Here is a 14,462-nt window from a genome sequence, read left to right as displayed (position 1 = left end):
TCCTAGAAGTCATTATACTGTAGCGAGTAGCACCTCCGACTATAAGTAGTAGGGGGTTTAGTATAGAAATACCTCAGTCGTTTCTATAGCCTCTTGGGCAGCGGCTGAGTTTCACTTAGTTTTATTAGGTTATGAGCCCTGATGCGCAAAAGCTACGCAGGAAATAATTCTTATTTGAAATGGCAACCCCGGAACCATGACCACCACACGCGATACATCCGCATGTCCAGTTCTCACTGGACCCAACAATTTTCAGATATGGAAACTCCGGATCATCTCAAAGCTACGTCGGGAAAAAGTTCTCCGGGTTGTTACTGGAGAGGAGCTTAAGCCCTCACCAGAAAAACCTACCTCCTCGGAGGATCCCGAGATCACCTGGATACTTAAGGATGAGAAGGCACATGGAATCATCCAGGACCACATCTCTGGTGCCCTCCTAATGAGGACTGGAGACCTCACCAGCTTCAAGGAGTTATTTGATAAACTTGTCTCACTCCATCAAACGTCCAACATTGCCTCGGCCTTCTATTCATTCCAGCAACTCACCAAATTGTCCTGGGATGGGACATCACCTATCCGGGACCACATTGCAAAAATCCGGACAATTGATTCACACCTCTCCGGAATGAAACTAGGAGTTGATACCAAACTCATGGCTTTTGCTCTTCTCCAATCTCTCCCATGCACTCCTGAATGGCAAATATTTCAGTCATCAGTAATCAACACGATTGAAGAAAATAAACTTACCTTTGATGCAGTTGAGATCCGGATCACTGCAGAAGTTGCACGACAGTCAAGGAAGGCCCCTGGAGGTTCCGAATCAGCACTCAAATCCGAGGAGAAATGGTGTAACTTCCACAAAGCCAAATCACACAACACCTCGGAGTGTCGAACACTTCAGTCAGCTGAAAAAGGTCAAAGGAAGAAGGGAAAGGAAAATACAGCGGAGCAATCATCCGGATCTGACTCCGAGGAGGAACAGAGTCATATTGCATTGGATCATGTACATATTTCCAAGCCCCTTGCTAAACGCATTCAAGCTTACCTTGTGTCGGAACCCGATAAGACCAAAACAACAATTATTATTGACTCCGGAGCAACATCCCACATGGTCCCTCACCGCGCCTGGTTTGAGCCAGGAACATACCATGTTCTGCATCCTCCGAGGACAATTAGTTTTGGGGATGAATCCTCTGTAAATGCCATTGGCATTTCAACAGTAATCCTACAAGCAACTGTTGGCAAAAAGGACTACAATATTGCACTGTCAAATGTCTTACTTGTGCCAAACTTCACGTTAGCACTCGTTTCTGTCCACAAATTGTCCAAAACGGGGTTATTAACACTTTTTCCAGCAGGGTCAAATGCTTGTGAAGTTCGGAAAAAGGAGGAACTTATCCTCACTGTGTTACACAAGCGAGGACTTTATCACATCCAAGCAAAACCCGAAATCAACCCGGAGTCAGCTTTTGCAGCAGTAGATGTAAATTTATTGCACAGGAGAATGGGACACATTGGAATGGACCGCTTGCAACGAATGGTTAAAAAAAGACAGCTCCAGGACATAGACATCCTTACCGGAACCCCGGAGTTTTGTGAACCTTGTGCTTTAGGAAAGATGAAGAAATTACCTTTCAAGTCCACTAGAGGAAACCGAGCCAAGCGCCCCATACAAATTGTGCACACAGATGTTGGAGGACCAATCAAACCAACTTCCAGGGAGGGTTTTCGGTACTGGATTATCATTGTAGATGATTTCTCCAAATTTCCATGGATATATTTCCTAAAACATAAAAGTGAAGCACTGGAACGATACAAGCAATGGAAAGAAGATGTCCAAACATTCTTCCGGACTCATTTGGGAGAAGAAAACTTCACTCCACTATACACAGAATTCCTCCAGAGCGATGGGGGAGGAGAATATACTGGCAATGCATTCAAAAATCAACTCCGAGGAGATGGTGTCATCCAAGAAACTACAGCTGCAGATACTCCGGAACAAAATGGCATTGCAGAACGCATGATCAGACATTGGCTACATTAGCAACCACTATGCTCCATGATTCCAAGCTCCCAAAGTCATTTTGGGTAGATGCCATGCAAACAGCTGCATATATCACAGCACGCAGCCCAGCATCAGGACTCCATGGAAAGACCCCATATGAAATACTGTTTAAAAGGAGAGTTGATCCAACTTTGTTTTGCCCTTTCGGATGCCAAGCATATGCCTTGATTCCGAAAGACAAAAGGCAAGGGAAGTTTTACTCCAAGGGGCGCAAAGCCATAATGATTGGCTACACACATGGAAAGCAAGCCTACAAACTCCTAGACACTGAAAAACGGACTGTGTTTTCCAGTCAGCATGTCATATTCAATGAATCTGGAAAGGTACAAAAGGATGACACTGCTCCCTGGAACACAGGCACTAGCACAGATCAGTGGGAGGGACTCATTCCAGAGAATGCTCACTATCCAGACCAAAAAACATTGGAGGAGGATGATCCTGACCCTCAGATCTGAGATCCAAATAAATTGCAAATGGAACCACATTTCCAAGGAGATGTTCCACAAGCAATGGAACCATATCAGCATAAAGATGTTCCGAGAGCAGTGGGGCAATACCTCCGTGGAGACGTTCCGAGAGCAGTGGGAGCACCTGATCAGCTAAGACACCCTCCACAACAGTCTCTACAACCAAAATCTGAACACTGGCCATCTTCAGAACAGAAAGCCAAAGTAGAGTTACAGTCAGTGGGAGGACAGCCCCTCAACATACAGCCAGCTGATGTGGAAAAAGTCCGAATACAGCTAGACAGCCTGTCCATTGGATCAGCTTCTGGAAGGCATACAATACCTCCAAGGAGTCATCTAACACCTCCGAGGAGTGATTCAACACCTTCAGGAGTGAGTGGAGCAACAAATACACAAATGTCTCTACTCCCTGGAGTACCTGCACAAGTTCCTAAAAGAGCAGTCATGCCTGCTGAAGTCCTAGGAGTACGCAGAAGCAGTCGCCAGACCCATCCTGCAGACAAAAACCGAGATTATCAAAGGACTCTAGATGAGGAACAGTCTCAAAAAGAGCAGCATGACAACTCCATGGAGAAACCTAACACTCCTGAGGTTCATGAAGAAACATCTGATACAGAGGAGACATTCTTTGCTGGAATAGCAAGTACCGGTCCATCTAACACAGACCTTCCAAGAACACTAAAGGAAGCCTTATCACGTCCGGATGGAGAATTATGGAAGTCTGCCTTGGAGGAGGAACTCCTAAGTCTCAATACTAATGCAGTATATGACACTGTTCCACTTCCGAAGGGAGTAAAACCCATCACATCAAAACCTGTGTTCCGGATCAAGTTTGATCAAAACGGAAACATTGAGAGATACAAACTCCGGATTGTTGCATGAGGTTTTACTCAAAGGGAGGGGATTGATTACCAGGAGGTTTTTGCTCCGGTTGCAAACTTAGAGTCAATCCGAATTATTCTAGCCCTGGCAGCAAAGTACGACCTAGAACTTGATCAAATGGACGTATCCACAGCTTATCTCAATGGAGAACTTGAAGAAGAACTGTACATGCTTCCTCCAGGGGGTGTTCCTATCCAACCTGGATACTGCTGGAGATTGAAGAAATCCATCTACGGGTTAAAACAAGCTGGTCGTACATGGAACAAAACTTTTGATCACAAGCTCCAGGAGCTCGGTTTCACAAGACTAAATGCAGAAACATGTCTCTATGTATTCCGGGACAACAAACAAATATGCTTTGTTGTTGTCTATGTAAATGACCTCCTCCTAGGAGCTTCATCCCGAAAATTCATGGATATCACAAAAGCCAAACTCAGATCCATATTCAAAATGCGGGACCTTGGAGAAGCAAAATACATCCTCAGAATAGAAATCCAATGTGATCATTCAAACAAAACAATATCCCTATTGCAACGCCAATACATTGACACAGTCCTGGAGCGTACTGGAATGAAGAACTGCAAACCAGTATGGACACCAATGGCCCATGGATCAAAACTCCTTGTAAATGCTCCAGGGGAAGATATTGTGCAACACGAGATGCATATTGAAGGGCGTCAAGTGTCATACCTCTCAATTGTAGGCTCCCTCATGTATGCTGTAAAGCCCTATCCCTTATACCGAACTAACGGAGGGATAAGTCTTAAATCAAACAAGTAGCGTCAAGTATCGATGTTAAGAAGTAATCAACAACTAAAGAAAAGTATGTACATGAGTGTTCAGTATATATATGTTTCTGAAGGTCAGCCATGAGGCGCTGACTGATGTTCTACGTCATGGTCTGGATTCTGTCACGTGATTGTCACGTGACTGGATATAACTAGGTACTTGTGTTATCTGCGCTAATAGCAGCAGCTTAACAACTTATGTCTGTCATGTGATCAGATATCAAAGAAAATGAAAAAGAAATTAGCGCTCTAACTAGCGCTCTGGCTCAAGTCGTGACATTACCCCCTCTTTAAGACTTTCGTCTCGAAAGTAGGGGTCCATCTTTCCGTTTTCCCAATTGAACAATTGTTTCCTAACTCTTGTTGTTGTGAAGTTTTCAAAAGGTTGGAATTGTAGTTGAAATTGTATCCGTCGAGGTGCACTAGGGTTGTTATCGTGGAATGTTTTTACTTTATCTGGTGAGTTGGTTAGGTGTTGTTCGGGTTCCCACGTGCGTTCCTCTTTCGGATAATTCTTCCAATGTACTAAATATTCCAATTTCCCTCTTTTTAGACGCGAGTCTAGAACTTCTTCGACTTCATATTCTTCTTGTCCGTCTACTATTACCGGCGGTATCGGTTTGGGTTTTTGTTGAGAAGGGAATTGTGGTTCTTTGTATGGTGTGAGTTTTATCTCATTGAAGACTGGGTGAATAGGTCGCCATGTCGGTGGCAGTGCAAGTTTATAGGCCGATTCGCCTATCTTTTCCAGTATTTCGAACGGACCATGTCTCTTATCGTCTAGTTTCTTGGCTGGTCGATCTGTCGAGATATTGGTTGCTTCTACATACACCTTATCTCCTACTCTATATTCCACTGCTTCTCTCTTTTTCTTATCATACTGCTTCTTCATCTGTTTGGCTGCTTTTTGCAGCGATTCTTCTGCTTTCTTCCTCGTTTCTGTCATCCTTTTTATGGAATCCTCCGCTTTTTCGTTCTTTACCTCCACTCTCACTACTTCCTGTGTTCTTGGATGGTGTCCCTGATTCAAGTAGAACGGGCTGTATCCCGTCGCAGAATGTTGTTTGTTGTTATAAGAGAATTCTGCTAGGGTAAGCCATTCTGCCCAATCATCTTGTTTGTGGTTTACAAAGATTCTGAGATACTGTTCTATCTCTTGGTTGATCCTCTCTGTTTGTCCATCCGTTTGTGGGTGCCATGCCGTTGATGGGTTTGCCTTTATCTGAAGAAGCGTGTGTAGATCTTTCATAAATTTAGAAACGAACTGCGGTCCCCGATCCGAGATGATCTTTTCAGTTATGCCGTGGTTTCTAAATATGTGATCTCTAAATAGTCGTGCTACTCCTTCTGATGTGATTTCCATCTGCGTGGGAATTACCTTGATCATTTTTGTAAATCGATCTACTACTACCATTATCATGTTATACCCATTTGATTCTGGTAGTGGTCCGATCAGATCTACCGATATGATCTGCCAAGGTTTATCCGGGATCTCGTTTGGATGGAGCGGTGCTGCTTTCTTTTTATGGTCTGTCTTGGTTCTTTGGCAGACCTCGCATCCATCGATGTATCTCGTGATATCTCTGTCCATATAGGGCCACCAGTATTATCGAGTGATTAGCTCTTTCGTTTTATATCTCCCTGGATGGCCTGCAACGGTAGAGTCATGGTTTTGTCTAATAATTTCTTCCCTTAATGCGGCATCCTTTGGTACATAGATCCTGCCTTTGAATACTATGCAACCGTCTTCATCAAACCATCCATCCTCTCTCCTCTCTATCTTTCCTTTCATCTTTTTTATCAAGTCATCCACGTTTCCTCTCCTCTTTGAGATCCATTTTGAAATCTCCAGCTCTTGTTCCTGACTGTCTGCAATTTTTTGCCTCTGTTCCGACGAGAGAGTCATTCTTACAAACAATTTCTCATCTAGCAGTACGACGTCTTCGTTGTCGTTTTCCCCTTTGTTGTGATCTGATCATCTCGAAAGTAAATCTGCTTTTATATGCTTTCTTCCCGGCATATGATGTATTGTGAAATAATACTGACTCAACTCCGTCATCCACCATGCTTGTCTCCTGTTCAACTTCCTTGGTTCTTTGAAATATAACAGATTTTGATGATCTGTCCATATCTCAAACTCTTCTTCCGCGTCTATCAAATAGTGTCTCCATTCATTAAGTGCCGTCATGATGGCCAGAAGTTCTTTGTCATAGATCTCGTAATTGCGTTCTGTGGGATTCAACGCTTTGGAGAGGTATGCAATTGGCTTCCAGTCATCCTTTTGTCTTTGTGATAAGACAGCACCCATAGTGAAGTCACTACTGTCTGCTTCTACTTTGTATTGGCCATGTGGTACTGGGAGAGCTAACACCGGGGCTGAAGCTACGCGTTGTTTCAATGTGTTAAATGCTTCGCGTTGTTCATTTCCCCAAATGAAGTCCTCTTTTCCCGTTAACTTGGTCAACGGTTTGGCTACTTCCCTGAAGCCTTCTATGAACCTTCTATAGAAATTTACAAAGCCTAAGAATGCCTGTATGTCTTTTTTATTTTTGCATTCTGGCCATTTGCTAATTCCTTCTACTTTCACCGGATCCATGCGAATTTCGTTTTCTGAGATGATCAGTCCCAGGTATTCTACTTCTGTTTGTTCGAAATCACATTTTTCTGGTTTAAGATAGAGATGGTTCTTTCTAAGGATTTCTAATACACGTCGCGTTGTTGCTCTGTGCATTTCTATATCCTTTGTAAATATCATAATATCATCCAGATATATGATCACCAATCCTTCGTCTATCAATTCCTTAAAAAGCGTGTTCATCATTGTTTGGAATGTGGCGGGGGAATTTGTCAGTCCGAAGAACATGACTAAGGGTTCAAATAACCCCCGATTTGTTCTGAACGCCGCTTTATGCTCATCCCCTTCTCTCATTCGGATATTGTTATACCCCCATCTTACGTCTAGTTTCGTGAAGTATCTAGCTCCACTCAATTTGTCTACTAGTTCTCCGATTAACGGAAGCGGATATCTATTTTTGATAGTAATATCGTTTAGCTTCCTATAATCTTGAACCGGTCTTAACTTTCCGTCTTTCTTTTTTATGAAGAAGAAGGGTGATGCAAATGGGGACTTTGATGGTCTTATCCGTCCTGATTTCAGATTTTCCTTTAGGAATGCATCTAGTTCCTCTTGTTCTCCCCTTGCTAATGGGTAGATCTTGCAATCTAGGGAGTGATCTCCCGGTACTAGTTCAATTGCATGATCCCATTGTCTCCTTTCAGGCAAGGTGTCAAATTCCTTTTTATCAAATACGTCTTTGTATTGATGAAGGTGTCTTGGCACTATCTTTTCGAATCCTCCTTCTTTTCGATCTTTGCCTGCGGCTTCCGCTAGTTTCTGTGCCATTGTGCCTTGGGCTCTAATGTGATAGTACTGATCGTTGATCGTGGCATCTTCGAAATTCTGGAGATTTACCTGTATCATCCTCTCGTCTTCTCCCAGTTCTTCGAAGAATATTTCCGGATCCTCCTCTGGATCAGAGATTCGGATTCTCGGTCTGCATTCTTTGGGACATCTTTCAAAGGTTAACTTTGACTCCTTCCAGTCTATTTTTGGATTGTGTTTGTTTAACCACTCATGTCCTAGGAACATTCTCCCGTTACCCAGATTGGTTACGGCGAGATGTATCTTCTTGACGTGACCGTCGATGTCCATGAGTAGTATTACAAATTCATTGATGGCTCCGTTCTTATTAAGAGTTCCATCTGCATTATAAACTGGAATAGGTCTTGGTATCTTCCTTGTCTCGTATCCTTTGTCTTTAACAAATTGGGAGTCGATGCAACTCCCCGTGCATCCACTATCCAATAGTGCTTCGACTGTTTCTGTTTGGAGAGTGTCTAATGTAGTAAGCTTACATTTTACGTTCATTTGATTGCCTTGGGTGCCCCTAATGTACTTTTTAGGGGAGGCAATCTCTATGATTGCTTGTATAGCTTCTATTTTTGGTAACCGGTTGATTTCATTTATCGTTTCCCGGGTTACTTCTCTAGTTCTCTTTTTGTGTGTCCAGGCACTCAGAATCCCAATGGATCTTTCTTCCTTTTGGTCTCTTAGCCTGTCTACTACCCACTCTGGGGTCCAAACTTCTGTTCTAGGTTTTTTTAAAGGGGTTCCTGACCTTTCTTCTACAGTCTCTGCTGCGTTTTCCTCCGTAGAGTTCGCCGCATCGGGTGTAGGAATTTTAGTATCTATTGTAAATGCTGCATTTTTTAATGATTTGCCCGCCGTCGGAACTGCAGATGTCTTATCATTCTGCGCCGCATTTACTTTGGTTGCATCTTTTTCGTTTCTAATTTCTTTCTTTGTCTGGGTGGAAATAATTTTATTGTTATCCGCGCTAAAGCTGCAGCTTAACAATTCTGGTTTGTACGTATCTACAGATAAAGGAAGAAATCAATTTGAAACGTCTCTTTTAGGCTCAGCCGGTTGATGCGGTACCGCTGGCCTCTTTAAATGCCCTCTAGGAGTTTTTCTCTTTCTTCTTTTGTCATCTTCTCTAGGAATTCACGGACATTAAACTGCGGCTTCTTCTTTTGTGCGTCTTTGCACTCGAAGCTTCTATGTCCTTTCTCTCCGCATCGGTAGCATCGTCCCTCAGTGCGGAATTTTGCTTTATCTACCTCCATTCGTTCTCCGTTACCGGTATAAGTATACCCGGTTCCGTCTCTCTTCTTTTCTCCTTCTTTCTTTTGTTCTGAATAAGGTTTCCTTCCGGTTTCGGAACCTTTCTTCTCTTTTTCTCTTTCTCTCCAAATGTAGTCCATTCTGATGAGTTCTTTCTTCCATTCCTGGTAATCTTTAGGAATGTGTCCACCGTAGATCACCCTGTCTACTAGCGGCTTATTCATGTTTCTCCTTAATAGGGAGATTAAGAACTCTTCATTCATTTGGTTCGTATATCCCGCCCATCTTTTCTTTTCTTCAAACCTTTCAAAAAAGGCTTGGGCGGTTTCATTGCCTTGTTTTAAGGTCAATATTTCGTTCTTTGCAGTTTCTTTTTCAAAACTGTCTTTGAATCTCTGTTCCATTTTATTGGCAAAGTACGGCCAACTTCCGTATGTGCGCGTAATGTCGAACCCTAACTGTTGGGCATCGACCCTATTCTCTAGCCAATCAGTCCGAAAGGCCGCGGCTTCTCCTTCTTTCATGAAAGACAGCACGAAGCTGATCTTTTTTCTGTCATCCTCGAAATAAACGGCATCGTCTTCGAAGTGAAGAAGTAAGGATTCTCTAAAGGCCCTGTACTTCTTCTTATCTCCGGAGAAATTCTCTGGTTTTTCTAATGCTGTTCTACTTCTTTCCACCTTTTCCGGAGGTGGCGATGCTTTCTTTTTGAGCCTTCTTTCTAAGACGCTCACTTCTTCGAGTGCCTCGTCGAGTTGGGATTGATATAGAAGCCTCGTTTCTTTGATCGCTTTTTCTACTTCTCGTTTTACGTATGCTTCTAATGATGCTTCTCTCGGCGGGGGAGTTTCTATCCTGGGTAATGAGTCCATCATTTCCCTGGTAAAGGCGCTGTCCATGCTGTTGGATGGCTCGGGCAGATCTCGATATTCTAGGTTCGACATTGAATCTGAGTTGGGGAGGAGGGGGAGTTTCTGATTTGATCACGGGGGATGGGATTCTGATTTGTGTTATCTCTGGTAGAGGAAATTGTCCTCTAAATACGTAATCTCTGGAATAGACACGTTGCTCTCCTATCCAGATATACAATTCTCTACTTAGCATAGAAAGGAATTCCCCAGTGATAAGCTGGATCAATACACCTCTTTCTAAGCTCTAAGTAGTCTATCTTTCTCTTTTAATCAAGGTGGTCCTCTTCTGCCCACCACTGATTGTGTACGTAACTAAGTAATGTGTGTCTAAGAAGGTAGGTAAAAGGTATTTGTAATAAATTGGGGTCCGAATGGTTGTCCCAATGTAACCCGCTTGTTAAGCTGTCAGTTTCCCTCCAACTGGCGGACACAAATGTGCGGCCTGGTTAGAGGTATGCGAAATAGAAACTAGGTAAAAACGAGAGAATCTCCCTGGTTCCACACCAGAGAAATTATAGTGATATAATGTAGCTAGAGGGGGATTGTGACAAAGGAGTCTTGGGAGGAGGAGGGTGATACGTTGGCAGGGAAGAAGGATAGAATGGTATCAGGGCGAGTGGGGATGTGGTGGAGTGGGATAGTGGTAGCGGTTTGGTGAGGGTGTTTGAACAAGGTTAGGATTATGAAGATGATGATGATGAAGATGATGATGGTGATGAGGATAGTCGTTGTTACGTTCATAGACGGTACTCGTGTTAGTTGTTGATTGTGTAAAGCCCTATCCCTTATACCGAACTAACGGAGGGATAAGTCTTAAATCAAACAAGTAGCGTCAAGTATCGATGTTAAGAAGTAATCAACAACTAAAGAAAAATATGTACATGAGTGTTCAGTATATATATGTTTCTGAAGGTCAGCCATGAGGCGCTGACTGATGTTCTACGTCATGGTCTGGATTCTGTCACGTGATTGTCACGTGACTGGATATAACTAGGTACTTGTGTTATCCGCGCTAATAGCAGCAGCTTAACAACTTATGTCTGTCATGTGATCAGATATCAAAGAAAATGAAAAAGAAATTAGCGCTCTAACTAGCGCTCTGGCTCAAGTCGTGACATATGCCATGCTCGGAACCTGCCCAGACATTGCCTACGTTGTTGGAATACTAAGCAGGCATAGCTCAGCTCCAAGGAGCCATCACTGGGAAGCTGCAAAATGTGTCCTCCGATATCTGAAAGCAACCAGGGACATGGAACTACGATATGATGGCACAGATGTCTCCATGGACATGGATTTCTATGGATATTCAGATGCAAATTGGTCTGGAGACCCAGACACGTCTCGATCAACATCAGGGTTTGTCTTTATCACCATCCGAGGAGCAATCTCCTGGACAAGCAAAAGACAAAGCATGGTAGCTTTATCCTCCACGGAGTCAGAGTACATTGGATTGAGCAATGCTGGACAACACCTTGCATGGCTTCGGACATTTTTTGAAGAAATTGGACATGCTCAAAATGGACCTACAACATTGCACTGTGACAATCAAGCAGCTATCATTCTTACACGAGATCCACAGTTCCGTGCTCGCACAAAACACATTCAACGGAAATATCATTTTATCCAAGATGACTTAGTATCAAAGGGAGAGGCAGTAATCAGATATGTTCCTACAGGAGATATGGTTGCAGACATTCTCACTAAACCCCTCACTCATGAAAAACACTGGAAATTCTCTAAAGCTATGGGACTACGGTTGCACTCGAGTGGGAGTGACAAAACCGGATAAACCTGGTCTCTGCCGAAGCAGCCATTGTTCTCCATGGAGCATAGCCACCACTCCATGGAGTAACCATTGTTCTCCTAGGAGCACAATTGTACTCCTAGAAGTCATTATACTGTAGCGAGTAGCACCTCTGACTATAAGTAGTAGGGGGTTTAGTATAGGAATACCTCAGTCGTTTCTATAGCCTCTCGGGCAGCGGCTGAGGTATGTCACATTACATTTATTAGAGATCACCTTAAACTAACATCTATTGTAGTTTCACTTAGGTAAATAATAAAGTCGTTTCTATAGCCTCTCGGGCAGCGGCTGAGTTTCACTTAGTTTTATTATTGTGAATATAAATGGAACATGTGTCTTTCTTGCTCTGAGCGTACTCTTACTCGAAGAGTATACGGGAGATTGAATAGAGTCCCAACTTTATTAGTGTTGTAATCCGTTCGGAACAGGGATAAATTTGATCTTTGAAATTTGCAAGATAAAAGACACCACAAATTATATGGTCCACTATTAAAGACAAAGGTTGCAATTGCGTGTTTTCAAGATTAGGAGTATAACATCTCGGTCAAACCTACAGTGCTCATTCCTGGTACTCGTGGTGCAATAGAACATGGAAATGGGAGCGGATGGCTGATACATACTCAAGGTCAGGGAGAGCTACATAAATGGGAAAAAAGCCCAGGGAAAGTACTCACATTGTCACTCCATTTGTCCATTTTGGGGTGACTTCAATATCGTTACCGAAATCATATTTTGCCTTTGCGATGTTGAACACAGTTAAGATAGAAACCATGGCGGCCCATACTGTAGCGTCAGCAATATGACGGCCTACGCAAATCCGCCTGCCAAATCCAAAGACAAAACCAACAGTGTCATCATTAAGCTTTCCATCAAGCGCGAAGAACCGTTCTGGTTTAAATTTGTATGGCTCTGGGTATTTATCGTCATTGTGGGCCATTGCCCTGTTCGCTTTGAGTAAGCTGACTAGACTAACAACAAATCAGAAGCTATGAGTACGAACCATATATTGGGTACTATTAATGCTCCTAGCTTACTATTAGATCGGTGTCACGGTGTCGCGGTGAGAGTGAGATCACCAACCCTTTGGTATAAAATGTCCCTCGAAAATATCATCATTAGTGGCAGCATGCGGAACACCTACTCGTGGGCAGTGAAGTTGAAGTGAGGAACGACCATATAAAACTGGAAAAAAATGTTGCTCACCAAGGGGAACTACAGGATGCCATCGGAGAGTCTCACGAAAAACTGCTTCAACATAAGGCAGTGATGTCCTGTCACTGAAGTCTGGGAGTCTACCTTGGACTACCACTGCGTCGATTTCCAATTGTGCCTTTCTTTGTACATCAGGATTCTGGAGCATCGCGAGCATAAATACCATGAGCACTGAAGAAGACTAAGATTTTCCGTTAATTTTCCGTTAAAACGTGTTGATGCTATCCATGAAAATTGGCTCACAGTTTCTGCGGCAGCTATAGATAGGGCTAATGAGTCGTTATCACAAGGCATACACACCAGACTACCTACCGGAGAAGGCGGTGGCAGAAGAGTTTTTGATTGCAAGCTCATATGAAGGGTCCTCATCTTTCATTCGGCTTAGTAGATCAGACACCATACATGGCATTGCTGTCCCTGCCGACTAAATGTATGTCAGACGAGAACTTGAGAAATAACAGAAAAAGGGCACACAATATTCTGCTTTGTGTACTCAAAAGGAGCTTCAATCATTTCCACAGTCAACTTCTGACACTCAAGGGCACTGCGCTTGAAGGCTGCTCCGGGAAACCAGAGAGGGATGTGTAGTACTATGTTCTCGCACGTTGGTACGAGAAATATACGGTTGCAGTCAGATACTCACAAAATGGCAATGCACTAAGGACTGCTGCTCTCTCGGGTGTATTCTCTCGTGTGAGTGTTGTTGATGCACGCTCCACAACCATGACTAGAGGGTCATGGCGTGGCGCTGGGTTGTAACCATATATTACTTCCATGATAATAGACGCGCTAAGCCTATGACAACACATTAATATAGTGGGGCTCGCTATTTCAGCTGTTAAGGCGTACTCACGTGTTCACATGATCAGCATAGTCTTTTGGTGCCTCGAGTAAGTTGAGAAGGAACTGGTGGACTCGGCGTAACTGTACAGGTCGATACTTTAGAGCTGCTTCTGTTCGAAGCGCCTGATGTAACAGTCGTCTATGTAGTCGCCATGTACTGCCATAGGCAAGAGTTGCCGAAAAGAATGCCATCCCAAATCTGCAGTAGTCACCGTAGTTCATGATTCATGTACAAAATCAATAGTACACATTAGCCACGTACAGATCGATGGTAGCAAATTGTGGCCGGTCAGAGTAATTATAAGAACGTTGCTCGAGAAGGTTTTTGGCCATTTTCTCGGAGTCAAGGATGATGATTTCCTGGTTGAGTAGGCGAGAGTAAATTATGTTACCTGTTCAACAAAGACCGAACTTAAATATAAGTACAAGAGTTATATAGCAACAAAAACCAGAACACAACGTACCATGAACTTGTGCCCACTCCTTATAGGTAACCCAGGGCTCAGCCAATTTAATTCCAAGTATGTTGCCTAACACAGGCAACGGGCGAGGGCCAGGTGGTAAAATGTATGTTTTACGTACCACTTGACGGTTTATAAGAATATAAGCAATCGCAATGAACAAGCATAAACAAAGGGCTGGGGCAAGACCATCGAGTTGTATTGAGCCACCGGACATGGTGGGGAACCCAGAGAAGTGATGAACTTTTCCAGGAACAGTTTGCCATTTAAATAGGCCAATCCAAAAGCACCCTATTACACCAGTGGCTGCGGCTTTCCTATCTACATTCTTTCAGAGAAAGCCAT

The 14,462-nt window shown here is 43.3% G+C and overlaps 1 protein-coding gene across 1 annotated transcript; it reads right to left on the bottom strand.

The window, feature by feature from the left end:
- Positions 1-12,125: 12,125 nt before the first annotated feature.
- On the bottom strand, positions 12,126-14,334 carry SERLADRAFT_349415 (uncharacterized protein; the record flags this gene model as incomplete). The annotated part of the gene is made up of 11 exons (XM_007319576.1): positions 12,126-12,210; positions 12,276-12,560; positions 12,678-12,738; positions 12,805-12,994; positions 13,057-13,070; positions 13,126-13,237; positions 13,288-13,403; positions 13,457-13,608; positions 13,667-13,855; positions 13,919-14,048; positions 14,121-14,334. 11 exons carry the CDS (start codon positions 14,332-14,334, stop codon positions 12,126-12,128), a joined length of 1,548 nt encoding a protein of 515 aa, XP_007319638.1.
- Between the last annotated feature and the right edge of the window lie 128 nt (positions 14,335-14,462).

Source organism: Serpula lacrymans, assembly GCF_000218685.1.
Source record: "Serpula lacrymans var. lacrymans S7.9 unplaced genomic scaffold SERLAscaffold_8, whole genome shotgun sequence".
In the NCBI taxonomy this organism is placed as follows: Eukaryota; Fungi; Basidiomycota; class Agaricomycetes; order Boletales; family Serpulaceae; genus Serpula; species Serpula lacrymans.
The sequence above is the reverse complement of the archived record's forward strand: the minus strand, read 5'-3'. Positions and strand labels throughout refer to the sequence as shown.